Source organism: Aphanomyces invadans, assembly GCF_000520115.1.
Source record: "Aphanomyces invadans strain NJM9701 unplaced genomic scaffold supercont1.3, whole genome shotgun sequence".
NCBI lineage: Eukaryota > Oomycota > Saprolegniomycetes > Saprolegniales > Verrucalvaceae > Aphanomyces > Aphanomyces invadans.
The window spans coordinates 1,548,645-1,575,202 of NW_008580148.1; the positions used below are offsets into that span (position 1 = coordinate 1,548,645).

General features: G+C 55.5%; 8 protein-coding genes across 8 annotated transcripts; 3 read left to right on the top strand and 5 right to left on the bottom strand.

The window, feature by feature from the left end:
- Positions 1-492: 492 nt before the first annotated feature.
- Positions 493-1,698, bottom strand: H310_02143 (hypothetical protein). The gene is made up of 4 exons (XM_008865557.1): positions 1,409-1,698; positions 1,267-1,345; positions 1,056-1,221; positions 493-1,009 (listed from the first exon to the last, which is right to left on the bottom strand). The coding sequence occupies exons 1-4, from the start codon at positions 1,549-1,551 to the stop codon at positions 810-812; spliced, it is 588 nt and encodes a 195-aa protein (XP_008863779.1). The 5' UTR covers positions 1,552-1,698; the 3' UTR covers positions 493-809.
- Positions 1,699-2,695: 997 nt separating this feature from the next.
- On the bottom strand, positions 2,696-3,897 carry H310_02144 (hypothetical protein). Its single transcript, XM_008865558.1, has 5 exons — positions 3,660-3,897; positions 3,549-3,608; positions 3,341-3,484; positions 3,048-3,280; positions 2,696-2,988 (listed from the first exon to the last, which is right to left on the bottom strand). Exons 1-5 carry the CDS (start codon positions 3,877-3,879, stop codon positions 2,791-2,793), a joined length of 855 nt encoding a protein of 284 aa, XP_008863780.1. The 5' UTR covers positions 3,880-3,897; the 3' UTR covers positions 2,696-2,790.
- A 478-nt stretch (positions 3,898-4,375) lies between these two features.
- Positions 4,376-7,466, top strand: H310_02145 (hypothetical protein). The gene is made up of 5 exons (XM_008865559.1): positions 4,376-5,753; positions 5,807-6,142; positions 6,194-6,399; positions 6,451-6,510; positions 6,563-7,466. Exons 1-5 carry the CDS (start codon positions 4,413-4,415, stop codon positions 7,302-7,304), a joined length of 2,685 nt encoding a protein of 894 aa, XP_008863781.1. The 5' UTR covers positions 4,376-4,412; the 3' UTR covers positions 7,305-7,466.
- Positions 7,293-17,347, bottom strand: H310_02146 (hypothetical protein). Its single transcript, XM_008865560.1, has 9 exons — positions 16,394-17,347; positions 11,281-16,297; positions 11,008-11,162; positions 10,719-10,954; positions 9,434-10,668; positions 8,037-9,352; positions 7,767-7,960; positions 7,631-7,712; positions 7,293-7,580 (listed from the first exon to the last, which is right to left on the bottom strand). The coding sequence occupies exons 1-9, from the start codon at positions 17,333-17,335 to the stop codon at positions 7,353-7,355; spliced, it is 9,405 nt and encodes a 3,134-aa protein (XP_008863782.1). The 5' UTR covers positions 17,336-17,347; the 3' UTR covers positions 7,293-7,352.
- A 194-nt stretch (positions 17,348-17,541) lies between these two features.
- Positions 17,542-18,770, bottom strand: H310_02147 (hypothetical protein). The gene is made up of 4 exons (XM_008865561.1): positions 18,640-18,770; positions 18,347-18,582; positions 17,860-18,295; positions 17,542-17,810 (listed from the first exon to the last, which is right to left on the bottom strand). Exons 1-4 carry the CDS (start codon positions 18,756-18,758, stop codon positions 17,678-17,680), a joined length of 924 nt encoding a protein of 307 aa, XP_008863783.1. The 5' UTR covers positions 18,759-18,770; the 3' UTR covers positions 17,542-17,677.
- Positions 18,771-18,923: 153 nt separating this feature from the next.
- Positions 18,924-20,625, top strand: H310_02148 (hypothetical protein; the record flags this gene model as incomplete). Its single annotated transcript, XM_008865562.1, has 2 exons — positions 18,924-20,375; positions 20,430-20,625. The coding sequence occupies one exon, from the start codon at positions 18,924-18,926 to the stop codon at positions 20,316-20,318; it is 1,395 nt and encodes a 464-aa protein (XP_008863784.1). The 3' UTR covers positions 20,319-20,375; positions 20,430-20,625.
- H310_02149 (hypothetical protein) lies at positions 20,485-21,767 on the bottom strand. Its single transcript, XM_008865563.1, has one exon. The coding sequence runs from the start codon at positions 21,450-21,452 to the stop codon at positions 20,637-20,639; it is 816 nt and encodes a 271-aa protein (XP_008863785.1). The 5' UTR covers positions 21,453-21,767; the 3' UTR covers positions 20,485-20,636.
- A 1,384-nt stretch (positions 21,768-23,151) lies between these two features.
- H310_02150 (hypothetical protein) lies at positions 23,152-26,494 on the top strand (the record flags this gene model as incomplete). The annotated part of the gene is made up of 8 exons (XM_008865564.1): positions 23,152-23,175; positions 23,226-24,237; positions 24,287-24,756; positions 24,823-25,137; positions 25,183-25,275; positions 25,322-25,519; positions 25,567-25,905; positions 25,958-26,494. The coding sequence occupies 8 exons, from the start codon at positions 23,152-23,154 to the stop codon at positions 26,492-26,494; spliced, it is 2,988 nt and encodes a 995-aa protein (XP_008863786.1).
- Positions 26,495-26,558: the final 64 nt, after the last annotated feature.

The following is a 26,558-nucleotide window of genomic DNA, read 5'->3' on the forward strand; positions in this document are numbered from 1 at the left end:
AGAAATGAAGTTGTATCATATCATGAGTCTGGTCGTGATCTTTACAGTATGCGATTGGTTAAAATTGAAATATTTTCAACCTGGATGATTGTACTGCTTACAGTCAACGATATTAATATTCCAAAAGTATGGACCAGTACCACGGGGGAACGTTTTCCGTCGTTCCCTGTAGTTCAAAAGTCTCCGTCACCCATGCCTGTACTTGCTTCGGCTTGGCCTTGTAGTACTCTCTAATTGAGTCTTGTCATTTAAGGTTAAGTGCTTGCTTGCTTTCCGCTTGCCGTGCATCTTCTCAAATGTCTTAATTGTGTGTGGTTACCGGTATCGACGTGAAGTCATTGCCGCCACAAATTTGAATTTTCAAGTGACCAATGCTGCCTTGTCAAAAGCCACCCAAGAACTTTATAATTTGTTGCTTCTCCCGGGGTATACATTTATGCCAGGGTGCAAACGTTGCGGGGTCACTGTACTCAAGTGTGGGAAGCGGAAATTCGGTTGATCACCAGAATGAAATCCATGATTCAAAAATTGCGCATTTACGCATCAGACCGCATTCCTAAAGGATACGTGAATATGTGAAAGGTCGACAAAAGCGATCCCAGAGCAGCCTGTTGAGGGATTTTTGTCCGGGCGCTGTTGCGTTTGACTTGGTTTTTACCTAGGAATTATGCGATTAGCGATGAGGAGAGGGCGTATTCCATGTCGTTTCCATCGCATTATTTCTGTCCTCTAGCAATTTTTCATAGAAGTGTCCAAACACTTGAGCGTCGTCGGATAAATATGTACGTTCGTTCTGGCACTACATCACTCTATCCGTGGACGAGCTTGAGCTTGAGGAGGTGGCGGAGGATGCTCGACGAGAAATGCGGTAGGAGCTTGAGCACGTCCGCGTCGTTGAGGAATTTGGCGCCATGGACGTTACCGCGGCACGCGGCATCGCCACATTGGCAGTCGAACTTTTCGTCCATGTCCCACTCGGTCGTGTTGTAGTCGAACGTGATGTCCTGGCCTGAGAAGTCATGAGCCACAGTGCATGCTCCCTCGATGCGTGATACCTTTGGCAATCGGTTTGATCGCAACCAACTGGACGACGGGCTCCGTTTCCGACATGATGAACGACGCGTTCGGGTTGCACGAGTGGTTGGCATACTCCAACCCACCAAAGATCTCGACGTGCTTATCGTGCGCCATTTGAATCGTAAACCGCGTGGGGGCGTCGTACTACGTGCTTCAGTGAGCTATCCATGCTGAACTGTCAGAGCATACCATCGTGCCTCGAGCCGTGCCAATCACTTCGTCCTTGCGGATGTCGCGTGCAGCAATTGCTGTGTTCCACTCTGGCGTCCTAATGTTGGATGGCCATCCATGTCAGTGCGAGGTGACGATACGGTCGATCCTGGCAACGTACACCCGCTTGACTTCAAATGGGCCGATCGTTTTGGGCTCGGTCCCTCGAATCACTCTCGCTTGGGCGGAACTGACCACACTTCGGCACAACGGCGTCGCGACGACGGTGGCGCGGCGGATGAGTTGTCGCTTCAATTGAAACATTGTCGACTGTGACTTGGGCTGGGTGGCTGGTCGTGAAAAATACACAATGACACGTAGCCTGCAGTGGGTATGTCAATTGCTGGGGAGGCTTCGACAGCCCATCACCGCTGCACACGCGCACTCTATGTAGAGCATGCTCTCCCAGGCACCGCGGCCGTTTTCTGCAATGTAATAGGAAAATATGCAATATTTCTTGCATTGGGGAATACCTAGTATAACTTAGGTGAATGTTCTAGTGTGAAATGAAGGTAGAAAAAAGTGCATTTTGCAATCGACCATGAAGGAATGCCGAACATAATTGCTTGGTATCCGGATAATTCACCAATCACACACGAGATATGTCGAAATGCACCAATCCAACGCTGGCCTTTGGCAGAGGAGGCGTCGGCATCGTTTCGGCGCCACCATCTGCGATGTCGACTCGACCCGCTGGTCACCCATAGATGGCGCATTCGCGCGCACATGACGCTTGACGTCAAGTCGAATGGCGTCGCATGATAGAAGCAACGACGCGAATTCAACCAGCCATGGACCTTTCCGCATAATATGCAGGCTGTTGCTTGCCCCCCCCCATGGAATTAACCTCGCGCAGACAAAACCTGGTCCATCCAAACTGTCCCCGTGACGTCCATTTGTCGATCGCGAAATTATGAGACAACGGACAATAATAAATTTGACAAAATCATGATCCATTGATGGAAATACTAAGGTATAGAGAAGGAGAATGTTATATTTTTAAAGTTGCGCTTTTTGCACAATTTGTCAATTCAAGCTAAAAACGTTTTGATGACAATGCCTTTAAGGAGTGAAAAATTGTTTTCTCTAATTTGTGAAGGCGTTTTTGGCAAAGATAACGCACCATAATGAATAATCATGGAGGAAGTCGAAATTGTCTTATCCCCGTCATCCGAATAAAATCCGGATAGCGGTTGCTGCCGAAATCGTGGACTGCAACCACAGTCAAGGTCTACTGCTCTCCCAATTGCCCACGGGGCCAACCTCGGCCCTTGCCCACTGGTATTTCTAGGCCGGACACTGGCGATGCACCTTGGTCTCGGTGTTCCAAGAAGTCGATCAACGCATGGCGCTCACATGAGGGTGGTATGGTAAGAACATTGTTGGAGAGTGGACGCACCGGCTTCCGCAACAGAATCTCTATCGTGATCCAAAAACAAGGAACTGGTTGCGCCGCCAGGAAAGGCACCGGAGGATAGAGCTGACCTCAGACAGATTTGTCGATTAAGCATAGGACACATGGACTATCTCGCGCACGTTGGACTTGGCGTCGTTGCTTTCCCACACGGTGCGGGCGACCATGGTTCCGTCTTGCGCCACGAGCGACTTGAAGTGGTGGACACTTCCGCCTGTTCCAAAATAGTACGATTTGGCGGCGACAAGGGCGATCCCGCCACGTCGTTTCAAGTGCCGTTGGATGGTCTAGCGGTGCAACGAGTCGTACTAGTGGGGCAACTTTTCGCACGCAATTCGTTGGGTACCTGAAACAGTTCGACGCTGACACTCTCCGTGTAAATGGTTTCCGCGGTCAAAATTAAATCAAACTCCATGTCAGTGCCATGAGCTAGCATGTCTTCGGACATCAATTGCCAATCGCCAGAGTAGAAGGTCGCCTTGGTTAGGTCGTTGGCGTTGGCGTTGCGCTGAAGGTTTGGGATTGTGGCCAACTCGATCACTTCGTGGTTGTAGTCCGAAAAAGTTACGTGTGCTGCGCCTAGAATAAACACAACACAGGATGAGCCCCGTGGGTTTTGTGTTTGCTGCATCGATATACCTTGCTGCAATGCATGCAGACCAGGCAACCCATGGCCACATCCGAGCTCGAGGACACGCCATCCGTTATGCACAGGGAGGTTGGGCGCATTCGCAGCCAGGTACTGAATCAAGTCGACCGCACATTCCCACAACTTGAACCCACCTAAACCTCGAGAATGTTAATGGCCGGCCCTCAATAATGGTGGTGGTCTAACAGACGGACGAACCTTCGTACACCCCTGTCTGAATATCTGAGGTCGTGAGGAGGCTGGCCAGTTCGCCAGTGCCTGGTCAAATATGATCATGAGCTTTGTACCCGCGTTCAGTCACGGCCGTACGCGACAGAAATCGTGGGTGGTGCTGGTTAACGATTGCCATCGACAGAACAGGGCCAACTGGCACGACAATAAACTCATTGGCAGCTGGTGGTTCGGTTGGCGGTGCGGCGACATGTCGCCGTGCGGGTCGTTTCGGAGCCGCAGAGCTCTGGTTCGAAGGTGTTTCGTTCGTTAATGCCGCGGCCGCGCCATCTTCGTCGAAATTGAAGCGAAACATCATGCGGCATCCAAAGGACGATGGAGAGGAAGGTGGGTGCCCTCCGGATATATTTACCGGATGTCGACAGCATTACAAGATTGAACCAGCTCCCCACTCCTTTCTAGCGCAGCCCGGCCAGGGCACAAGTCGTCATGACCTCACAGCAAGATCTCTGTCTACGTCAGGTTTACAAAGAGCGGTGGGTGCGACCCAGCCTGTCTCCAAGTACATTGTGATGCCCATGTTCACGATCTTCCATGGCCTTTCAAACCTGTCTTGCGTCTGCAGCAATGTCGTGGCATCATCTTTGGCGCCTGCAGCGCCCAATGGTGGGGGTCGTCCATCGTGTTTACTTCCCGCATGCATGGCTATACTATTTTTGCAGTTCCGTTTCAGCATTGTTGGAAAGGCCATGATCCGGAAAATATCCGGTCATGCTCCTGCTGGTTGGTTTCACGGGAGTTACAAACGACGCCTATATATAGTGCTTGCCTGGCGACGTTATTTCCAGAGACAGATCGGCGAGTTCACCGGGCAGAGCCGCGACTGCACCGATGTCTGGCCTCACGGGCGTGGTTGGGTCCAACTGCATCTCGTCCAAGAAAACACGCGTTGGACTGCTACGGCATAGGAAACTCACGGCCAAAGAGAAGCTGTTGCTGGCCCAAGGGGGAACGCACACGTCCGTCCTCGACGTGCTCACGAAAAAGCTTCGCGCCAAGCTGGAGGAACTCATTCCCGTGGAAAACGAGCGGTATGACCGCGCGTTCCGCCTCTTCACGCCAACCGACGTCATCACGCCGCAGTGCTTTCATGCCCTCCTCACGAAGTTCCGCATGTCTGCTAACCGTCACCAAAGCTACGCACTGTTTCACAAGTACGACGTCGATTGCCGAGGGACGCTGGACCGGAACAAGTTTCTCAACGGGGTGTTCCCTGGTCGCCGCAAATCGCAGCCGCCCGCGCAACAGCAGCAACCTCAGCAGTTTGACGACGCTCCCACACCACCCAAGCGAGTTGGGGGCATTGCAGCACGGCCGAAACCACAGCATATCGCCGTAACCAATTCTGTTGCGATGTCGGATGTGGGGATCATGTTGCAAAAGCCGCCACCACGTCATAGACATACAGCGGCAACCGACCGGCTTGCGCACAAACCCATGCTGACACACCACCACCCCGCACGCGAACAGCACGAAACTCCCCTCGGCGACAACATTCCATTTGAGGAAGTTATCAAGCGGATACGGGACAAGATCGACCAGCGGACATCCAAGGCGTCCGATCGATTCCGGCAGGCGTTCAAGATTTTTGCCAAGGCGTCCGGGATCACGCCGGACGAGTTCCACGAAGGTCTCCTGCAGCTCGGGTTCCGCCTCTCAAACGAGCAAAACAAGCAGCTCTTTGACACGTTCGACGTCAACAAGTCTGGCGATCTCGACCTGAACGAGTTTGTCCAAGGCATTTCGCTCGACGACTCGTCCATCAAGTACATCAACGCGCACGTCGAGCGACAGAAGCGCGAAGAAGCGAGGCGGAAGCGGTATCAAATGGCCGTTCAGTCCGTCGAGCGCGCATGGACGATCGAAGACATGGAGCGCAAGCTCCGCGAAAAGATCGAGCAGCACACGTCCAAGTCGTCTGACTGCTTTCGGCAAGCATTCAAAATATTTAAGAAGTCCTGCGGCATTCGGCGGCAAGAGTTCCACGACGCCCTAGCTGAGCTCGGCCTCGACTTGAATCGCGAGCACACGGATAAGTTATTTGCCAAGTACGACATTGACGGGAGCGGGGACATTGACTTGCCCGAGTTTGTGCGGGGCGTCCTCCCGGCAGACTACACGGGAGGCACGTGGGTCGCCGAAGCGGATGAAATGCACCGCATCGAAGCAGAGGTATCGCCGATGCCTTGCCGAGTCACATCATGCAATTGAGTGCCTTCCTCTAGCGCAAGAAACTTCAACCCGACTCGCACCTGAACCGCGTGGAAATCACCGACTGGTCCCTGGACAACATCCAATTCAAAGTTCGCGAAAAGATCACGCAAAAGACCACGCGGTCGTCCGACACGTTCCGCCAAGTGTACAAGATTTTCCAAAAGTCGTCCGGGATCACGTTGGCCGAGTTCCGGCAGGGCTTACTCATCCTTGGGTTCCGACTCAACGACGCCCAAGCGAACGGCCTCTTTAACCGCTACGACACGGACCGGAGCGGCACGATTGACCTGTCGGAATTCTGTCGACACGTGCTCCCCCCCGACTACAATGGCGACGGCGACCACTGGGTGCGTTGCGCATTTGTTTGTTGTGGGGCTGACGTGTCTTGGCGTTCCCAGGGACACACGCCAGAGGAGCACAAGCAGCGCGCGAAGGACGCCATCACGTACGTCGAGCTCACGAAAAACGGTACTGTTCCGGTCCCGACCCCACCGAACCCCATGCGGGGCACCGCCACTCCGACTCGCCCGAGCTCCGCCCCCCAGACGAGGCCCCACTCGGCCTCTAGCAGCCACCAACCCCCCAACCGCCAACGACACTCCACGTACGCCATGAAGCATCGGTTCCACGGCAATTCATCGCAATCGATGCCTAGGAGACCAAGTGACGACGCCAACATTTGGGATGGCGACGCCACCAGCCCTGAAAAACTCCAGTACGTTCGGATTTTGTCCGAGCACGCTGTGCTCACGTGTTGTGCTCGTCAGTACTCGACCGGCATCGGCGCGCCCCGCATCCGCTCGTCCATCCTCTGCCCGCAGCCATCAGTCCCAGCAATCGGGCAACAACCACCCACAGCCGCGCCCCACATCGGCGCGGTCGTGCAGTAGCAGCAGCAGTGTCTCGTACCACGAAAACCCGTTCAAGTCGAAACGTCGGCACTTTTTCCACCATCACAGTCTGTGGCAGCGCAAAGTCAAGTTCCATCGAGAACAGATGCAGCAGCAGCAACAGCAGCCAAACGACCCACCGGGCGACTCTAACGCGGGGGGGACGTCCGACGACCGCGCCGCCAAACCGAATGACCCCCACGAGCTCGATGAGTACGAAGACATTGTCGACGACGGCGACGACGACGACGCTTTCGACAAGGAATCGTACAAAGAGCTCCGTACGCCGTCGAAACCTCGACCAGCGTCGGCTCGCCCATCGTCGGCCAAAGTTGCCAAGCCACCGACTGCGCGCCCTCCGTCCGCCAGAGTTTCGCGGCCACAAACGGCCGCATCCACCGCTTCGTCGACAGGTTCCCGAACGTCGCAGTCCCCACGCGTACGGAGACAGCAGGGTGACGGGAGTGACACATCCAGTCAGTGCAGCAGCCAGGTCCACCAAATCACGTCAGCATCCGACGGTGTGCATCCCGCCAAGTTCAAACCGCGGTTGTACGGGCCTGGTTTCAAGAAGATGTTTCTGCAGCTTGCCAAGGAACGACTGGACCAGGAGCGATAGAAGTTCGATCCATTGGAACGTGTCGAGCCGGGCCCGACACAGTGTTAGTTAATAGAGTTGGGTCCACAGCCAGAACACGACATGGTTGATGAAATCCCGTAGCGTCTTGCGCTGCTCCGGGGACAGCATTCCGTTGGGTGGTGCGTCCCGCCGACAAATTTCCATCTCGACATGGGATGTCGCGTCGTGCTGTATGTGGATCATAATGTCGCGCGCGCCGACGCACATGAGGAGGACGTGCCGCGTGGCCTGGAAGTGATACTCGCGCATGGTTTCCTAGACAACGTCCGCCGCCGTCAACCCGTGCGCGAATTTCGGAAACCAACCTTGTGCACGGCCTCCAACAGCGACGCGAATTGGTGCCACGGCACAGGAATCTTCAACAGGTCACCCAGAATTGGATCGATGCTATCACCGTGCGTCAAGGCGCGGATAATCTCAAATATCGCTTGACACACGTACGAGACAAACGGCGTCCGCACGGACAATGCCAAGCATTCTTCCAACTGTTCCGGACCGACCTCAACCACCCAATTCGCCGGCAGGTGCATTTGTGTTTGCACAGCGAGCGACTTGCCCGAACAAAGCAATTGCGACCACAAAACGTCGCGACGGTAATCCACTTGGGCAGTCTTCACCAGCTCGACGATAAATTTCTACAGCACACGTCCGTAACATGGCATGCCCCTCGGAAGGGACGAAAGGTCCTTTTGACGAAAGAACGAGTCGTACCTCGACTTCGGCGACGAGCTCGGTCGTCAGGAACGGGTTGTGGTGCATATGGAGGGCAAAGGCCTTGACCGTGTCTGGACCGATGCTTGTCAGTAGCAGCGAGTGCGGACACTCGACGTTCGCGTTCACGTTGCGGAGGAATTGTCCTGTTACGGAGCGGGCCGCAATGGCATTCGGGGTCCCAAACACGAGCAAATCACTCACGTAATAGCGTTTCGCATGGCACGCAATGTACCGAATCAAGACAGACACGTCCATCCCGACATGCACGTCAAGTTCAAACGCTGTGATGCAATGGTTGGCGCCGGTCGGGGGCGACGGATGCTTGGCCACGAGGGCGTCCATGCCGTGCGTGACATGGCGCAAGTCTGTTGCGGTTTGCAAGTGCGTTTTCAGCTGGTCTTTCGTCGTCGACAGCGTCTTCAGCAAGTACGTGTGAAAGTCGGCCACGGCGAAGTCGTACACCATGGGCTGTAGATGTAACAACGTGTGGACAAAGTGCATCGTGTGCACGACTTGGTCGCCGGTCAACTGGACATAGCTCGACTGGGGCAGGTGCCGCCCGGCGTCAAGACTCACGACGTCACGCTCCGATACAAAATACGCTCGGACACTCATCCCGTTGCTGCTCCCGTCGGCAATGCCGACAAGGACAAGCCCTTCTGTTTCTTTCTTGACGAAGACGACGCCTGACGACGGCTTGTGCAGTTCAGCAAAGCCCGCACGCTCCAAATGACGTGCGAGAACTGAGCGGAAAGCTCGCGCATGGTCCATGTAAAGCGTCGCCCGGCGTGTCGCGACTTGTGTGATCACTGCGCGCAAGGGGCTGTCCGTGGACGGCGCCGTGGTGGCTTTGGTTGCACCTTGGACGCCATGGCACAGAAAGTCCACGTGGAGGCGACCCACCGCCGCGTACACACTATTGAAAATGAACTGAATCTCGTACGACAGCAATGTAAGCATGTCGCTGATATGGCCCAGCGCGACGTCGGACGGAGTCGACGGCCACACGCCCGAGTAGCTCACGACAAAGTGGCGATGCAGCATCACTCGACCGCAGCCCATGAGCTGGTCGACTGCGTACGACGGAATTGAATGCTCCGTCATCGATTCTTGGGACATGAGCGACTTGAACAGGTCGTACACTTGGTTGTACCGCATGCGGTGCTGGTCGTGAAAGTCGAGGGCCCACCGAAGTTTCGCGCCGTGATACGACAACGGATCGCTCGCTTTGAGCAGTTCGTTGCGTTCGTTCCGATTATAATGACTGAACGACGATGGCAGGAGCGTTCGAAGCGTATGGCGCCACAAATGCTCTACGCGACACCAACGCCATTCCATCATTTCACATCGATCGCACGCAGGTTGATCGCTTTGGACCGATCGCGATGACGTACCGTTGCATGTGCTCGGCGTTTTTTCCGAGTTGGACAAGCGCCGAATTGGCGGAAGCACACTCGGTGGCTTGGCAGACGGGACTGCGGCCACGGGTGCCGACGCCGTCGTTGAGTGTTTTGCTGGAGTTCCTGTATTGTTGGTAGCTTTGGACGACCGAGGGGCCATCATATCCATGTTTAACGTCAACGTCCATGCAGGTGGCAGTTTGCTCTCCGAATCGTCTGGAGCAGCTGTCGCAGCGACAGGTACTGGTTTTACAACACCTCGAGCCCGGGCTCGGGCCGCCATGAGCGCATTGGTGGCATTTGGCGGGACATTTGCCTTTCGGACGGCAGCTGCCGTGGTCGGGGGAGGGTTGGCGACGCCAGTGCGGGGCAGAGGGGGACCGACGGGGGTATTCATGGAAGGGACAGGAAGGGCATTGGCTTCTGTCTTTTCCGACGTCGAGCTGCTTGTTCCGCGTGGCCGCGCATGGATGTCTTCGATCGGTGTTCCGGTTTCTCGAAGGTACTCGACAAGGCCCATGCCTTCGATAGCTCGGTTCAGCGTTGACGTCACGAGCGCGGGTGGGGTATTGTAATCGAGTAGGACGTGAAACACCTGCGGCGTGAACGCAATCACAGTGGAGGTGAAGTCTCGTCCAGTCCATGCAGGGGCCTTTCCCAAAATGGACGGCGGCCGAACAACCATGGCGCTAGGCTGGAGCATCGTACACGCTGTGGGGGCAGCCAAAGTGTACCCTCGTTTCTGGAACAAGATGCTGCGAAGAAGAGTTTGGCGGAGAGTGCACCACCCGAGCGCCTTGGCGAACCCCGTGCTGAGGATGTCCAGGACGTGGGGGTGGCAGTTGTAGCTGGCAAATACGAGCCCTTTGTGCGTTAACTCGACTTGGTAAAACACATGCCGCGGGTGCGAAAGAACCGTCGAATGCAGCATCGTGTCGTGGTCGTGCACGTCCTTGGCATTGTGTTGGCGAGGGGACACCATCGGCGAGTTGAGCGACGTCGAGCTTGTGTCCACGGACTGAAGCGACGACGCAGAAAACGACTTGCTCAGTCGCATGCTGTCCGATTCGTCAAACGTGAATGCACTGCCTTCGCCCATGGGACAGACAAACGTGTACGCGGTTGTAAAACTGTACGTGGTAGCATGCAGCATCGAGTGGGCGTTTTTGTCCACCAAATCGTACGGTTCATACGGCACGTCGGTGTCCGGTCGAAAGAAAACGTGTGGTCTACAACAACCCATCAGAAAACCGCACGACACGATGCCGCCGAGTCGTACTGAACGTTTGATGGCAGCCGCTCAAACGGGACGGCCAGTTGCTTGACGACATGCTCCATGTCGTAGGAAGGAACGATATCGCGCTGTTGCATCATGGCGATCGTCGTTGCGGACAAGTGGCCAGCCTTGTCCATCAACTTGCGAAGCTCGCGAACTGTCTCGACCGAGTAGTGATACGACGTCTGCGGGGTTGTCGTCCGGCTAAGGATCGCCTCCATTGCGTATTCGTACAGCGCCTAGGCAGGTTGTTGCTCTTTTCATTCTGGAGTCGTTGGTACAGGGAGTGAACCTGGTGCACTGCTGTCGTCAGCACTTCCTGCATCAAGTCGGCGCTCAGTTGACCTCGCACATACGCTCGCCACCGCACATATTGAGTGGACTGCGGGAACTGTGGCCACGACGTCAGCACCTTGGACCACAGCGTCGATGTACCACGTCCTCCTTCTACAATCCTCGTGTGAAAAGCATTGCCAAGTATCGTCGAGCCCGCGCTGTGTACGATGGGAAATGGCCCACGGACACAACACAGACCACACATGTGGAAGGACGTGTGGAGCATTACCAGTAGGAACAGAGTCCATGACATCCAGCATCACCCATGCCAGACCTTTGCCGAGACTTGCGACAAACCCCGATCGACCGCTCAGTTCTGGATTCACGTTGAACACAAACGACAACAGCGTCACGTCTTCTAGGTGTCCCAACGAAGTCGTCGAATTGAACAGGTCGGTCGCCACGGAAGGATGGGACGACAAAGCGATCTTGGGATCGTCGATCGAGTCGACGAGGGGCGCGAGTCGAATGTATGGCGTTTCCACGAGTTTTTCCTTGACAAAGTGCAAAAACAAGACGCTGTCGACCGCCGGGACTGCTTGCGAACCGGAAAACGTCGGCGTGGCCACGTCCGGCACGAGAAACTCAAAGTCGGACGTCGTGAGTTTGTTTTGACGGGACGACGACGACGTCGACGATGCTCCAGACGAATGGAGCGTTCGCGGTGCAGCTTTCATCGTGGGCATGGCTTTCATGAGAATGCGAAGGAGGGTGTCGTCCAGCTTCTGCTCCAGCACGCGACACAGTTCGACCGTGATCTCTTCGCTCGGCTCTCGAATCCCAAACACTTGTAGCTCGATTGCAGACAACGAACTGGACGAGCCTTGGCTGTGCGGATGCATCTGCTGTTTGTCTGCGGGCACCACCGATTTATCCACCAACGTCATGTAAAACACATGACCTCGCTTGTCGCGGTACACAAACAAGTGATGACGATTGTGGACCTGGAACTGCTCGAGCGCGGACGAGCACAGCATGTTGAGTGCCAAGTGCGGCACCAACCGAGACTTTAGAACGAACTGCGTCTGGAACTTGAGCGGGCATTCAAATTGGCCGGGCCAAAAGAATATCGCGGGCGACAACGTTGACACCGCGCTTCCCGGCGACGCAGGGTCAAACAGGTTATTGCTGCTGCTTCGAGACGTCAGTGGCGTTCCTTTGGTCGACGACGTGGCCGACACTAACGTCGTTGACGAGTTGTGCGGTGGGGGCAGCAGCAGCGGACTGCATGATCGCGTTTCGTGCATTTGCTGCAACAGGAGAAACTGGTTCACTTGCGTCACAGTCGCGGCAATCCCAAGGTGCAATCTTGTGAGGAGACTAAGTTCGTCGAGTCCAGAGGTCGAACCGCCAAGGGTCGACGTTGGCGGGATGTGTAAATGGAGGCAGACCGAGTCGACGGCGACGGTGAAGTATGCCCAATATCGGATCGGCTCGCCATCCCCTTCGATGATGAAGTATACTTGATCGCACCGGACGAGTTGCAGCCATGGATTGTCGGACAACAAATGATCGTGGAACAAGTGCAGCGTTGGCCAGTCGGGGAGTTCCAGCGGCAGGAACGCCAATGGGTAGTGCACTTGGCGGACATAGGCGGGAGGAAGCTCGTCAAAGAGCAGCCGAATAAACGCGCCTAGTGGGGGACTCTCCAGCGATCGCGGGGGCAGGCACTGCAAGATCGCCAGGACGTGTTGCGCGCACAGTTCTTGGATTGAGTTGCGAAGGCGGTGGAGGACTGGTGGGAGTTTGGTCGGCTGATGGGGGTCTTGCGTTTCTGGCGCAAGAGTCATCACGACTAGTCGCAGGTACAGCCGCGGATGGTGCGAATCTTTGAGCTTGTTGGACAGCCACAGCACGCGATCGATGAGCGACATGGACAGGTCGTCAGCTGCCGCCAAATTGTGTTGCGCCATGTTTCGCAACACGTCTGTGAGGTGGTTGGACTCGCTGAGAACGCCAACGCCCTTGGACCTGGGAGGACCAGTGGACGACGACGAGGACTCGGTCGGCGTCGGAATCCACGATGACGCATCGTCTTGCCAGCACTCAAACCGCACAAAGAACGTCGATGTCTGTTCAGCCTCGACCGAATCGTTAATCGGGGAAGCACCGTCGTCGTCGTTGTGGAGATGGCTTTCCGTCGTTTCATCTTCGTAGTCGGCAACCGCGCCGGTGAAGTAGTACCATTGTGTTTGCGGGATGGAGGTAAGCGACACGGAGATCAACTCGGATAGCGCCATGTTCAACGACACAGACGGCAAGAGATGCGCTCCATTGCCGCCGCCGGCCCTGTCGGCCTCCAGCGGTAACATCGCGTGTAGCCGCGTGACGTCGACATCCAACGGCACATGCACACAACTCCAAAGCGCTTGAAGCAGATCACACGGCTGAATGTGCGCGCCGCTTCGTAGCGCATGGTACACGCCATGGGAAAAGTTAAGTTTGTGGGCAGCTCGAATCTGCCCCACAAACGCATCGAGATCGGGAGTTCGTTTTGCCGGTGCCACTGGAAGGTGTTGAGGTTTGAGCGGCAAGGAGCATTCGTAAAGCTGAATCGGCAACACGTCAAACGGAACGCTTCGGCTGGTATCGTCGACGTGATGGATGGTCGTGTCGTTGGACATCCATTGTCGCCGTTGCTCAAACCAGAGCAAGTCGTGCATCTTCATGTGCCCGGCGTGGGGCGACAACGCAGTCGAAGACGACAGGCCGGCGAGCCATTTCAGGCGCTCGTTCTCGTCCTCCGACCCGAGGGACACGTGGGAATCGTGTGGAGGCGCCGACTCCACTTGATGTGTCGTCTGTGTCCGATTCGTTTCCAGCATTGGAATAAACGCAAGTAGAAGCGTGGATTCACCGACGACTTTGGCAAAGCATCGACCCGGCGGTGGTGGCATCATCGTCGAGTTGGCCGAAAACGAGCTGGCTGTCGACGGGGAGATCCACAGCGGGCCGGACGGGACGTGCGGCGGCGGGTTGAATTCTGTCCAGGCGACTTCGCAGTCGGCAAGGCGGACAAACGAATCCAGCACCATCGAATGCAAGTGTTCGTTGGCTTTATAGTCATCCGCCATGTACAGCAGGAACCGCTCCGTGCTGGGGGATGTCGTCGTCATCAATCGCGCGGCGCTAAACGGCGAGTTGTGGACGGGGAACCCATTGAGTGGCTCGGATAACACAACTTCGGCCGGAGGCTCGACGATGCGCATGCCGTCCTTCGTTGCCTGGACAATGCTGTGGAACGTCAGGAGGCAGGAGAGCACGTGTAAATCGGCTTGGTACAGTTGGTGCTGCATTTGTTCAAACCACTGCGTGTCAGTCAGCATGGTCGACACGTCCTGGTGGGTCGTCTGCGGCGTGGTCAAGGCTGGCGGGGGGGTTCCAAAAATCTGCGGTGGGCAGTTCGTGGTGGGCGCGATGGGTGGTTCAGAAAGCGGATCGATCATCCCCGTCACAGGTTCCATCCAAAACGACGTCATGACGGTCGACTCTGACACGGCCGCGATCGCACACTGGTACAACGCTGTCGTCGGGCGACCGCTATTCCACACAACCACCTCCTGCACGAGCAAGACGAATGTTGGCGTGGCTTGAAGCATCACGAGCCCCCCTTCGTTCTGTCGATTCAACTGCAGCCTTTGAATTGCTTCTTCTTGGTGCTGCGATGGAATATGCCATAACCATACAACGTGCCACATGGATGCGGCAAATACTGGTGTCGACACCCCCGATCCGCCACAACAACTTGGAGGATGTGTTAGCGCGGCGACGGGCTGCTCGGGCGCGATGAGCCAAGTCAGGGCCTGTGGTTCCAAGAGCAGTCTCTGGATGAGTCGGTGGCAAACGACGAGTCCCGTTCCGGTGCTGGAACTTGTCGTGGAATGTAGTAAACGCTTGAGTTCTGCCAGCACCGCCTTGCGAATGGCTGTCTTTGCCGCGTAAAACGCGACGTGAACTACGACCATGGCCGACGTGGTGGACCGTTCGAGCCGTACAAAGCAAACTGCTTTCTTCTGGGCAGGCGCTGTGGTCGCGGCGGCCGCGGCCAAGGAAATGAGCGACCCACGTTGCTTTCGATTTACGGTGGACTTTGTGCTTGCAGACGCTGCGGTTTTCGTGGCCATCGACGACTGCATTTGTTGCGAAAACGAAGATTTCAACGGCGACCCCGACGTTCCCGACGCAGTGTCGTTCGCGAGGAACTTTAGATAGTTGTTCGGACTGAGCTGCATCGTGGCCCACTTGTGCAGCGCATCCGCAGCGACGAACGACGTGTCGTTCTCAGCCGCCCAGTCGACGTCGATGAGTTCAAAGCGCTCGACGTGAAACCATCGGTGCCACAGCAGTGGGGACAGGTCGCCGAGCAGGGTGAACACAGGATGCGCTGAAGTCACGGCCGTCGCTGTCCTAGAAAACAAGTGCAAAATCGGTTTGGTCTCGGTATCCAGCGTCGCTTGCATTTGGATGGCCGACATGAGATGCAGCAAAATGCGGTCGCGTTCATGCAGGTCTTTCAAAAACGTGTGGAGCGCTTTCGTGGTCGGGCTGCTATAAGGCATCAACATGTTCGTGGCCGCTGCCGATCGATCCATGGACGACGTCCCGCTCGACACCCCGCCAGACGACGACGCGCCACCCGACACGGCGGCGTTCCCGCCCGACGAGTTGCCGCCATTGGCAGCGTTCGAGTTACCGTCATAGTGAGCGTTCCCACGTTGTTTGGTGGCAAATTCGTCAAGAAACTTGGCCGGCGCCATCACGTCCACACGAAGTGTCATGTCCGTCGACGTGAAGTTGGCCGCGACCGTGTACTCGAGCCAAATGTCCGATTTCCACTGAAGCAGGCACGACACGACGAGCATCGGGTCAACTTGGACCTTGGAGATGTAGAAGCCTTCCTGGAGCCGCGCTTGGACGATTTTGAGCACACTGCCGCGCATCTTGTATTCGTGGATCTTTTCCCGGAACAATCGAAGAGGGCGGAACGCATTCAGGGCGGCCAACGGCTCAGCGTCGACCACGCGTGGCATGTCCCACCTGAGGGCTCGTGGCAAGACGAGCGACGGTTTGAAAAACAGCACTGGCTGCAGCCCGTTTGCGCAGAGAGGATGCGGCGTGGTCTTGGACAGCAAGCGGAGAGTCGGGACATCGAAGAGGGAACCTCCCGTCGCGTCGGCGAGGAAGCGCAGGAGGTCCGTATCCGGGACGTACCCAAAGGCGCACTGGGGCTGGTATCCCCCACTTATCTAACACGGATCGCATGAGAGACTGCGTCAACACTGGGACCATCATACACACGTAGAACACCAAAACCGAGGCAGAGGTCAAAGCGGCAGCTGTACCTGGATGGCATGGCATTGAATATTGTGTCGCGCAAGCTGCATCATGAGGTCGTCGTACGCGTACATGTTGGGCAGATCGACGACACCATCAGTGACAAGAAACAGCATGGGCGATGCGTCGTGGGGCAGCGAGTTAAGTGCGAAGATAGCGTTCTGGAGCGAGGTGGCGAGGGACGTCGGGTCAGAGAACACGCTCGATAGCGCCGGAGGCTGCTTGGCCCAGTCGTCTTCAAGAAGTTGGAGGCGGTACTTGATAAGTCCCAGAACATCACGAACATTGGCCGCATTGAGCGTGACGTTTTGAACCAGCACGCAGAGCGAATCCACCATGGCGCCTTGTACGATGACGGACAAGTAGATGTCGGGAAAGACGAACGAGCCCGCCGTTGGTGGCGGCGACGATAGCTGCTGGACGAGTCCATGCAGCAACAAGTCGATTGCTTGAAACGCCATGTCCAAGATCAGAGTCCCGGAGATCGGGTCAATGGACAGCGTCGACGGACTCGCGTCCAGACACACTACGACGCGGTACTTTTGATAAGAAAGGTACAGATTTGTTTGCGGCGCCACATGGAGGCGAAAGTCGGCCGCATCGGACGCAGGGGACGCTTGGACGATTGTCGCCATGCCCTTCGGCAACGCTTGCGTTTCCGGTACGAAGGACACATCCACCATATGCACCTCTTCTTCAACGCTCATGGCATGCATGAACTGCTTCGTCAATGTATGCAGCGTCGAGAGAGGCATGGTTGAAGTGGAGGCGTCAGGTGACGTTCGGCGCGGCGCAAGCAACAACTGTCGCAGGTGCCAAAGCGACAAGGCAGGGCCGTCAAAGTGGGAGAAGTCCTCTGCCTGAAGGTGCAGCTCGGACACCTGCGGCGAGTACATCGCAGACTCCTTTAGCTCCTTCTCCAAGCTGTCATCGTCCCCGTCATCTATCATGGTGGGACGCGTTCAACACTTCGCCGCATTTGAGCAAAACGATGGTACGGATAACATCGTACTTATCCGTCCATCTTGTTTTCGAAAGGTGCGCACGATGGAGGAGGACGACACAGGTCATGCAGGTCCTTGAAGGCGTCCCTGGCGTCAGCTGGGAGTCCTCTACAAGATGCAGCCCCTTGAAATGCAGAAATCATCATTGAATGCGTGAACACGTCAGCTGCGAACTCAACCTCAGCAGTGCATTGAGAGGTCCAACTTATAGGCCGGTGCCCTCATTACGCTTAGTAGCTGGAAATCGTAATGGCAACCGAGATCTGGCGACCTCGACGCCGTAGTCACTCACTCAGGTGTCGTTTGCTTTGACCCGCCAATCTGGATAAGGAGACCAGTCCAAGCTTCGTCGACGTTCCGATTTGTGGACGTTTGTGGGTCGTACCCTCCAGCGCGCTGCTGCAGTGCACGCAGTTGTTTCCTACACACGTTGATACAGTCAGTAGCGCGGGTAACATTGGAACACATACGAGTCGGCAGCGCCATGGCCCTTCTTCCCGCCGTGGACAGGCACGGGTTGCGGCCCGCCGCCAAAGAAACCTGGCTGAAACCCGATCATGGCTGCTTCCATCTCGGCGCTGAGCGGCTGGTCAATAGGGATGGCAGTCGTGGGGTTCACAACCGCTTCGACATCCTTTTCATCGCGTTCCCCCAGTGCGACCTCCATGAGTTGTGCTTTATGCCGCTGCACGTCCATCAGGAACTTGTTGTCTTCTTGTTGCTGGACTCGGCGGCGGTCGTCGGCAACACGGCGCTGCTCCTCGATGACATGCAGAATGCGTCGCTCTTCCTCAGCCTTCTTGGCTTCGTTCGCGTTGATAAGAAGCGAATTCTCTTGCTTGTATTGCTTCCATTTGGCATTTGCCGCATCTTTGACTGCATCGTCTTCACTGAGGAGGTCGAAAACTGCACAAACGCGGTCAGTTCCTCCACAAGAAGCAGTCCTTGGCAACGTACTCAAGGCCTCAACGTCTTCCAAATACGCATTGTACTCGTCCAGTGAGTTGAAATCTTCCCCGGTCTTGTTGTACGTCTTCAGGACCTTCTTCCGAATCGTGACATCTTTGTTAAAGTCCTGCTCTTCCTTGGTCTTTTCCTGCAGTTGCGACTTCTTCACGAGCTTCCCGCATCCTGGTTTGGCGCAGGTGATTTCTCTGTGGTTTTGAAACTCGAGCTTCACGCACCGATCGCAGCTACTCGCAGGTCAACGAAAGGATGCTTTGCACGGAGTCGATTGCATATATACGTACTAGCGATGGCCGCACTTGGAGATACGCATCTTCATCGTCGTGTTCAGCACGTTTGCGTCGTCTTCGAGCGCCGTCCGGCAGACACAGCATCGCGCGGCGAAGTCATCCTCCACAAGCATGGTCGATCAAGAATATGTGATCTTGGCACTAATAAGGACACCATTTTGGCCAATAGAGGGTCGTAGCATGAGTGGAAGGATTTCAATTGGTGGGATTATTTTTTTATAGCCAGTGAATGACTATCATGTGATTCAATGCAAATCAATTGGACAAAATACATTTTCATGAGCTCGTTGAGCAACTTGGAAGTGCAACCGCTTGCGCTGTGCGCGGCGGCGCCAACAACCTCAGCTACATTCGTGGCTTATGTCCATCAAATCCACCAGGACAAGCTGAAGGACAAGAAGCATTCTTCCATATGGATAGGCGATCGAAGTCTCCCTTACTTCAAGCTTCACGCATGGTCGGACGACAGCACAGCCGTGGGGCGTCGACTCCAAGCCGGGGATATCGTGTGCTTTCAAGACATTTCAATCCGCTGCTTCCGTGGCAACAACGAAGCCCACTTGACGACGCATTCTACGTACACAGTGTTCGTTCGGCAGAACCAGTTCCAAGACGTGCCGTCTCAACAGCAATGCGTTCCATTCTCTGTCGTCATGCCCGTAGTCGACTGGTCGAAGGAACTGCATGCAAGGGGCGTCGGATTTGGCCAGCACGGTAGCGTCTCCACCGTGAGTCTCAAGGACTTGCGTGAGAACATGCTCGTCCACATTGTCTGCCGTCTCCGCCCGATGCATCCGCACGACGCATTTCAATCCACTTCTGCAGTAGACGACGACCCCAAGTTGTCTGCACAGCTCCGGCAACTTGTCATGGTGGATGGACCTGATGACGGGATGATTCTGAATGTCTGGCACGACCATTTTGATCTGCGCACCATTGCGTTCCATACCCTCGTCGAAGTCCGACACGTCGTCATTTCGTACAACACGCTTCGTCACTCATTGATGGCCAACACGACGGGAGAGTCGTCCATACTTCCGTTTCCGCACTCTCCATGCGCCAATCCGCATGAGTCAAACGTTTCCTCCATGCTGGCGCCGCTCGTCACGTGCGATTCCTTCGACGAAGCCGCCGACAGCCTTGTCCACGGCCGTCTGGTCGTACGAGATGTCGTAGTGGAATCGCTGGAACTATCGATTGCGCCGTCCCCGTCGCCTTCCTGGCCAGTGGGTCTACTCATTGAAGGCTACTGCGCTTGGTGCGAATGCTCATTACCTGAGCAGCCTCTGGAGGTCGTCCCGCGTCTTTATGGCCCTTGCGTGAATCGTTGCCAAGGGTCCAAGTCGTTGCGGTGGCGCTACCGCCCGGCGGTCATGTACGTTCGAGATCGACTGGGAAACACGACGCGTCTGCGCGTGCAAGACGCAGCCATGCAGGCATTGGTTGGGCACATTCCAGCCGCCACGATCGCCGAGAACCATCCTAAATTGACACCGCTCATACATGACGCGCGTGCAACCGTGCGGTTGTTGCTGCAAGCACTTGTCGATGACCAACGCGCCGTGGACATTCAAGTGTACTCGCATTATATTGGCGGCGATCGACACAGGATTCGATCGAGTCGCGACGCGAGGTATTCGTTCGTGGCACTGCATGCGACAGTATGGCCTTGAAAGATATGGTGCGAGTGGAAGGCAGCGGTCCTGTGTCTCCGATGAGAGCTGATCTTGGTACGGCATCGAAATGGTGGCATGGGAACCGGCCCCGACTGTTGAGATCCATAGTCTATCGGCATATTCTGTACCCAAGGCGGCAGAAGACTGCGAACGAATCCATCAAACACTTGTGGCGACGCAATCGCCGAAGTGCCGTGGACGACGCTGGTTGTGGACCAAATTAGATGCGACGCTGTCCCGACGCCAATTTTCAAACACTGCATGGACTTTACATCAATTAACATGGTTCGTTGTTGCCTCGCCGACAAGCAAATCTCAAGCGGTCGTGACGTTACGAATCTTAAACTTGGTGATGGACACCGTGTCGTTGTAGCAGTTGCTCGTGGCGACGACGGCGGGGGGGCACTTGATCGGCGTGGCCGGTCCGTACTGCGCTTCCCACGGCTGTTGCTGGTACACAAACGGCTTGTTTTTGCCCCAGCACGTGAACACTTCGTAGAGAGCATCTCCGCGGCACTGTAGGATCGCGTCCAGTCCAAGAGCGGCGAATGCGTCGACAATCACCTTCTTCTTCACAACCTTGCCAATGTTGTCCGTGATGGCACGAGGGGTGCCAATGTACTTGGTGATCTGCACTGCGGAATTCAAATAGTCCGCTTCCAACGCCCCCGCGCACGGCTGGTCGAAGATGGGCACGACCGCGCTAGGGTTGGGCGCGGTCGCATCCCACATGTCGGTCGCGCTCTTGGTAAACTGATACGGGAAGTACTTCATCAAGGCTTCACGACCAACGCGGTCGATCGCTTCCTTGGAGAACGTCGTCGGTGTTTTCGAGCACGGCACGGACGCCGCGGCAGGCGCCGACGGGCGACCGTCTTCCAGGAACATCATTTGAGGGGTCGCATTGTTGTACACGGCAAACATACGTCCGGCGACGAGGTTGTCGATCATGTATGGCGTCGGGTACCAGCACAAGGCGGCGCACATACAGCTGCATTGCTCGCCGTACCACGAGCTCGAGTAGATCCAAAGGTCTTGCGATCCCCATTCCTTGACTTCGGTGGGGACAGCTTCGTACGACAGCACGGCCGTCGCGGCAACGGCAAGAGCGACCACGGACGGAAACATCATGGCAATCGATCAATGGATGGCTTGGCGCAAGCAAATCTGGCAATGACCCGGTGTACAAAGTGTCGCTGCGACGGCCCTCGCATCTGAGTTGTACTCAGACCGACCAAGGTTTGCGCCCCAACCCAACGCGCGTGAATCAGACAAGAGAGGCGGAGCAGCCGCGTCCCCACCGACTCAACAAGTCTACAAGTGTGTGGTTGGGGAACCAGCGAATTCCAGGCCGTCGTCCCGAAAGGCATTGCCTTTCGTACGGCCGCAAAACCGAGTGCCTGTCGTCTGTCCAAACGCGGATCCAAGCTTGCAGTGTCGTCAGGTGAACTGTCTTATCCCTTCGTCGGGAAAAGCGGCAGGTAGGCCATCAGACCGTCGACCTCCCAGGCACCATGCTTGCGCGAACGACGGACATGTACTGCCTTGAGCGAAATTCACGGATTTCCCCAGAGTCATCCAAAACAGTCTGGTCGGTGGTTGTCACCCATAAACATCAAGCAAAATAGCATCTTAGCCCATGATTGGCCAAATATACTTCCGCACCTTTCTCTGATTGGATCAGACCCAGTGTCAGTTCGTGATTGGTCACATACAGTTTACCCCCTGCAATTGGAACAGTGTGAACGACAGCGTTGCCTTGCTCGGAACCGAGTCCTCTTGCAGCCCGCTCGACGCTGTTGCGTAGTTATTGCAAGGTTTCGGCTCCTCCATGCGTTGTAGATATTGGACGTTGTATCTTCAATTGAAGAGGGAAGAAGAAAGATCGAATGAACATTATGATGATACAGTAAATACAGGTCCGTGCACAGGGCAATCCCTCTAAAATCCAGCTGTGGAACTGGTTTGTGCACACTCATTTACTACGTAGTATAAAAATATGTCGACGATTGCATGGGATCACACGTATTCTATAGAGGGCGTCCCACCGACTCCGAGGACCTCATGTTACAGAAATCTTTCGCCCTTCACGCACAATGAGCTACTACTACTCGAAGGACTTGGACAAGGTCAGCTAACTATTTTGCTCAAGTCACCACTCCGTAAGGCGCGGAAGTATCCGCCGACGGTCAGCTCTTGCATGTGAGGAAACCAGTCATTTCTATTGGCACAGGATTCCAGCTTCGTTTAGTCAAGGTTAAAAACTGCATATTTTCTACATCTGTTCTCCCAATCAGTGCACTTGGCTGGCATTTGAACTGTTGTCACCCTAGGTCGTGTGTGCATGCTGCATACAAATTTCAAAATTCTCTTGCGAACTGTGCGTTGTCTCTCGTCACGATAGAAGTGGCGAAGTTTGTCGCAGGAGTGGTGAAAATTCCCCAGAACAGGTCAAGTGTGCTAGCTGGTGCACCACCGCCACCCTCCCAACGCCCTCTTTATGAACACGGCGGGCACCTCCCGAGCTGCTTGGATGGTCGGACACAGTCGCGTCAGAGAGGACGGTTCAGCAGTTGGCTATAGGGTGGAAAAAACGCTGTTGCGCTGGTGGCAAAATAGTGGGATAGAGGTAGTTGTCGCGCTTGGTTTTAGTCGGAGGGAATGAGTGACGTGGCGATGGACATGCAGTCGATCGTGGTGGCATCTTTTGACGGCCCAAACGCACACATCCGCCACACCTCGAGCTTGAACTTCAAAATGACCAATCAGGATGCTCGGTTCTGGATCTTGAAGGGGCACAAGTTTCCAAATCCAATTGTGTTGGGACACGATGACCGACAACGCGGCATCTCGAGTACGCTCTGTTGCGATGCACGCATGTTGTGACCACTATGGCCTATGTAGGACCTGCAAAACATCAGAGACATCTTGCATCCAGAACCTTCGCCGTACGCACTTCAGCCGTATCACCTTGCCAAAGGGAAGAAGCGGTCGAGACCGCCGGCGATGCTACGTCCGCTTCCTTCGAACCGAACGTATGACCCAGCACTTGTCCAAAATTTAGTGATCAGCGAAAACATCGTGCTCGACGCAATCCTCCGACGTGAAGATGCACTCGAGCAGACCAAGTCCCTTCTGCACAATGCACGCCAATTGCCTGTCCACGACATTCACAAACTACGGCTACAGTGCTGCATGGCGACAGTGAACGTTCTCTTGGCAATTCGAGATTGGCGGCAACAATTGGCAGCCATTCAATCGTTTGGCCGAATCTTCCACTGGAACGGAGTCTCGTACATCCACAAACTGACTACAGATGTCCCGACAATCAAGCAAACCCTCGTCGCGACTGAGTCGCCCACCGCCATGCCAAATCCATTCTTCCTTCCGTGCACCCTTGAAAGTTTGCTTGTCCCAAACGCCGATCGCATCGACTTTTTGGATGCCGACACCGCCCAGCGCCTCCACGCTGCCGCCAAGTTCTTGTTTCATGACACGGAATTCACCCAACTGTGGAAAGAATCGACTGCATTGACCTCGACTCTGCACCGTTCCCCCATTCGCCAACACGCCAAGTCGACGCACCCTGTCCACCCATTCGTGGACAAGATCCACGCCTCTCAGGTCGAAGCTCTCCAGCTCAGCGTGCTCTGGGACACGTCGCCAGGCTTTGGCCGGCTCTGCCAAGCTTTTCTGCACCATGTTTGTCTTGACATACGGTGGAACCCCCAACACTTCTTGAACTCGCTGAAGTCCCTTCAAGTGGCCGACGTGAGTTCTTCTGCCGAGATGGCCCTGGTGGGTCTATTTTCGAGCCACCCATCATGCCATCCACTGAATCTGTTCAGAGATCACGTCACTGCTGCGTACTTGAGTCTCTTTTTGCTCCACCTTACACTCCAGTGCGTCAACCGCAGTACGACCACGCCATGTCCAATTCTTGAAATACTAACGCCTCCATCCAGAGCGATGTCCCCAAGTTTATGCAAGTGATGCTCACTGCACGTCGTTGCCCTTCGAAGCATTCCCAACTCGAACGATGCGTGCGGTGATCCGTGGCGCTCTGGTACAATGTCGACCTTCGTCGAGTGGAAGGGTAGTGATCACGGTGGCCAGCCCCAGCTACGTGTCGGTTCACTCCATGACTGCCGATGACTTCCTCGACATGACGCAACCTTCATCAAACACACCTACCGCTACTTTATGTACTCTGACACCACCCAGTCCATCATGCTGGGCGTGGATTTCTGCCGTCCTCAACCAGCATTCACTGTGCCAACACCCAGCGCCTCGCGCGGCCTCTGGGGCCGTGTTGGTGGGAGTCGTTCGAGCAGATGCAGAAGGATTGCACGGTGTTCGATTGGGGTCTATGGACGCCTTCCCCACTACAACATTGGCTCAAGCAAGAGCATACATCGACGCCAATTACTTCCTCGTACGTGGTCCGGTCATCATTATCGATAGCTCCTCGAAGGTGCCGTGAAACGAGTTACCGTGATAGGAGCGTCCAACTCCGTTCCAGTTTTTGTACCGAGGCAGCCATTGCCCCGTGGGTCAAGAGAAGTTTCGAAGTGTCGTGGATGGCATCCACATGGCAAACGACCCAACGCTAGTCCTGTGTTCGATAAAGCCACCGTCGACACACTCGATGCCAGGGCGACGCAAACATACCAAAGCCGTGCGCATGGTCGCCCATCTACTCCACATTCCGATCGCCCGGGCGCTCGAAGAACAGCGTGTCCGGGAAGAACAGGCGCGGCTGGACGCGCTAGCTCGACTGCCCCGTCCAAAAACATCTCTCTGCATGATGGTTCAGGTCCGTTCTTGTTCCGACTGCTGCTTCGTGACGATGGTCTCCCAGGTGGACGTCCCGTCCTTGGACCTGTCGCCGCTGCGAATTCCTAACGACCGGTCGTGGACAGTCGCCCAACTCTTCAGCGAAATATCAACCCAGGTAAAAATTCCTCTCGATGGCATCGGCCTGACCGTCCATGTCGCAGTTGTCATGCTGCGTCACAGCCGCGACGCACTCGGTCTACGTGTCCGACACTCTCCTGCCATTGGACACTGTTTTGTCCGAAGCGACGGTCGACCGATGCACGTTGAGCGTGGTTCATCGCCGCTTTGACATTGATGTCCCTTGTGGCGTGGCGTTGTACGTCGAGCAGCACAGTGACAGAATCGTCGTCCAGCCACCAGTGCGGGAATGGAGACGTTGACAAAACAACTGAAGACTTTCATGTAGGTTCGACTTGAGACGCCGCTATTTGACCATTGGGCACTTGCCCCTGGACGAATCATCATGGTTGGAGCGCGGCCAGATGCGTACACGATCACAAAGCGCCTTGCTCTGGCATCGTGGCAATTGAATCGTCGATACGATGGACCAACCGACTGGCGGTCTCAGTCGACGCTGCACCTGCCAAGGCAGTTGTCCGATCCGCGGCTCCCATGGGAAGTACAAGATCGCTTGGCGTTGTATGTTGCCCGCCATCGAACCAAAGTGTCAGGACTTTGGTGCGGTAAGATCATGTCCGTGCCGGACGCTCTAAGTCGGCTCCAGACGTCGGAATACCTCGTCCTGGTGCGTCGAGCATCTTGGCGTTCCCTTTGTCAAACGCGGTGGTGGACTGTAGCTGCATCTTCGTGCTTTGTCCGTCGACTGGTTTGTCGACTTTCTATACGACACAATATGTACGGCATTTCCCCATTCGTACGGCATCACGCCGGTCAAGTTCACGGCATTCATCAAGTCTTTCCATCTCGGGGTGCAGTTGAACGTGGTCACAGCCACTGAAAGCCACATGCTCTTCAACAGGTACATTGATGGCATAAAACAAGTGGTGCTGCTGAAGCCGCAGTTTCGACGCGCGCTCGAGGACATCGCCCATGTCTTTCGTCCACACATGGACTTGACGTTTCCTTGCGCTGCCAACACCACCGCAAGTACCGAACATTCCACAAACATGGACGACGACAAGTTGCTTTTGACCACCAACTTTGTCCTACACCGGTTCTTCTTTGCGCATGTGCTGTCGCATGCACCCTTGCCCGTGCAAGACGCCATATTTGGTTATGCTACCGACGTGGCCTTGACCGAACTCATTCAAGACCACTGCGCGTTGTTGTTTGTCCAGTCCAGGGTCCGGATGCAATGGTGGCGGCAAAGGTAATGAGGGGCAGTGTTGTCGGAGAGACTAGCTGACAGCACGGATGACCAGATTCTTGAAGCGGCGA

Excerpts from the sequence above, each read along its gene's own strand:
- H310_02146 (XM_008865560.1), bottom strand. The coding sequence starts at position 17,335 with ATGATAGATGACGGGGACGATGACAGCTTGGAGAAGGAGCTAAAGGAG. Across the intron at positions 10,669-10,718 it reads CGGCTGCCATCAAACGTTCA|ACCACACGTTTTCTTTCGAC; the intron begins GTACGACTCGGC and ends GGGTTGTTGTAG. Across the intron at positions 7,961-8,036 it reads AGCTCGTCGCCGAAGTCGAG|AAATTTATCGTCGAGCTGGT; the intron begins GTACGACTCGTT and ends CGTGTGCTGTAG.
- H310_02143 (XM_008865557.1), bottom strand. The coding sequence starts at position 1,551 with ATGTTTCAATTGAAGCGACAACTCATCCGCCGCGCCACCGTCGTCGCG. Across the intron at positions 1,222-1,266 it reads GCACGGCTCGAGGCACGATG|TACGACGCCCCCACGCGGTT; the intron begins GTATGCTCTGAC and ends TGAAGCACGTAG. Across the intron at positions 1,010-1,055 it reads GATCAAACCGATTGCCAAAG|GCCAGGACATCACGTTCGAC; the intron begins GTATCACGCATC and ends ATGACTTCTCAG.
- H310_02149 (XM_008865563.1), bottom strand. The coding sequence starts at position 21,452 with ATGATGTTTCCGTCCGTGGTCGCTCTTGCCGTTGCCGCGACGGCCGTG.
- H310_02147 (XM_008865561.1), bottom strand. The coding sequence starts at position 18,758 with ATGCTTGTGGAGGATGACTTCGCCGCGCGATGCTGTGTCTGCCGGACG. Across the intron at positions 18,583-18,639 it reads TCCAAGTGCGGCCATCGCTA|CTGCGATCGGTGCGTGAAGC; the intron begins GTACGTATATAT and ends ACCTGCGAGTAG. Across the intron at positions 18,296-18,346 it reads GGAAGACGTTGAGGCCTTGA|TTTTCGACCTCCTCAGTGAA; the intron begins GTACGTTGCCAA and ends GCGTTTGTGCAG.
- H310_02144 (XM_008865558.1), bottom strand. The coding sequence starts at position 3,879 with ATGATGTTTCGCTTCAATTTCGACGAAGATGGCGCGGCCGCGGCATTA. Across the intron at positions 3,485-3,548 it reads TCAGACAGGGGTGTACGAAG|GTGGGTTCAAGTTGTGGGAA; the intron begins GTTCGTCCGTCT and ends CTCGAGGTTTAG. Across the intron at positions 2,989-3,047 it reads TCAGCGTCGAACTGTTTCAG|ACCATCCAACGGCACTTGAA; the intron begins GTACCCAACGAA and ends TTGCACCGCTAG.
- H310_02145 (XM_008865559.1), top strand. The coding sequence starts at position 4,413 with ATGTCTGGCCTCACGGGCGTGGTTGGGTCCAACTGCATCTCGTCCAAG. Across the intron at positions 5,754-5,806 it reads TGCACCGCATCGAAGCAGAG|CGCAAGAAACTTCAACCCGA; the intron begins GTATCGCCGATG and ends GCCTTCCTCTAG. Across the intron at positions 6,400-6,450 it reads AACCGCCAACGACACTCCAC|GAGACCAAGTGACGACGCCA; the intron begins GTACGCCATGAA and ends ATCGATGCCTAG.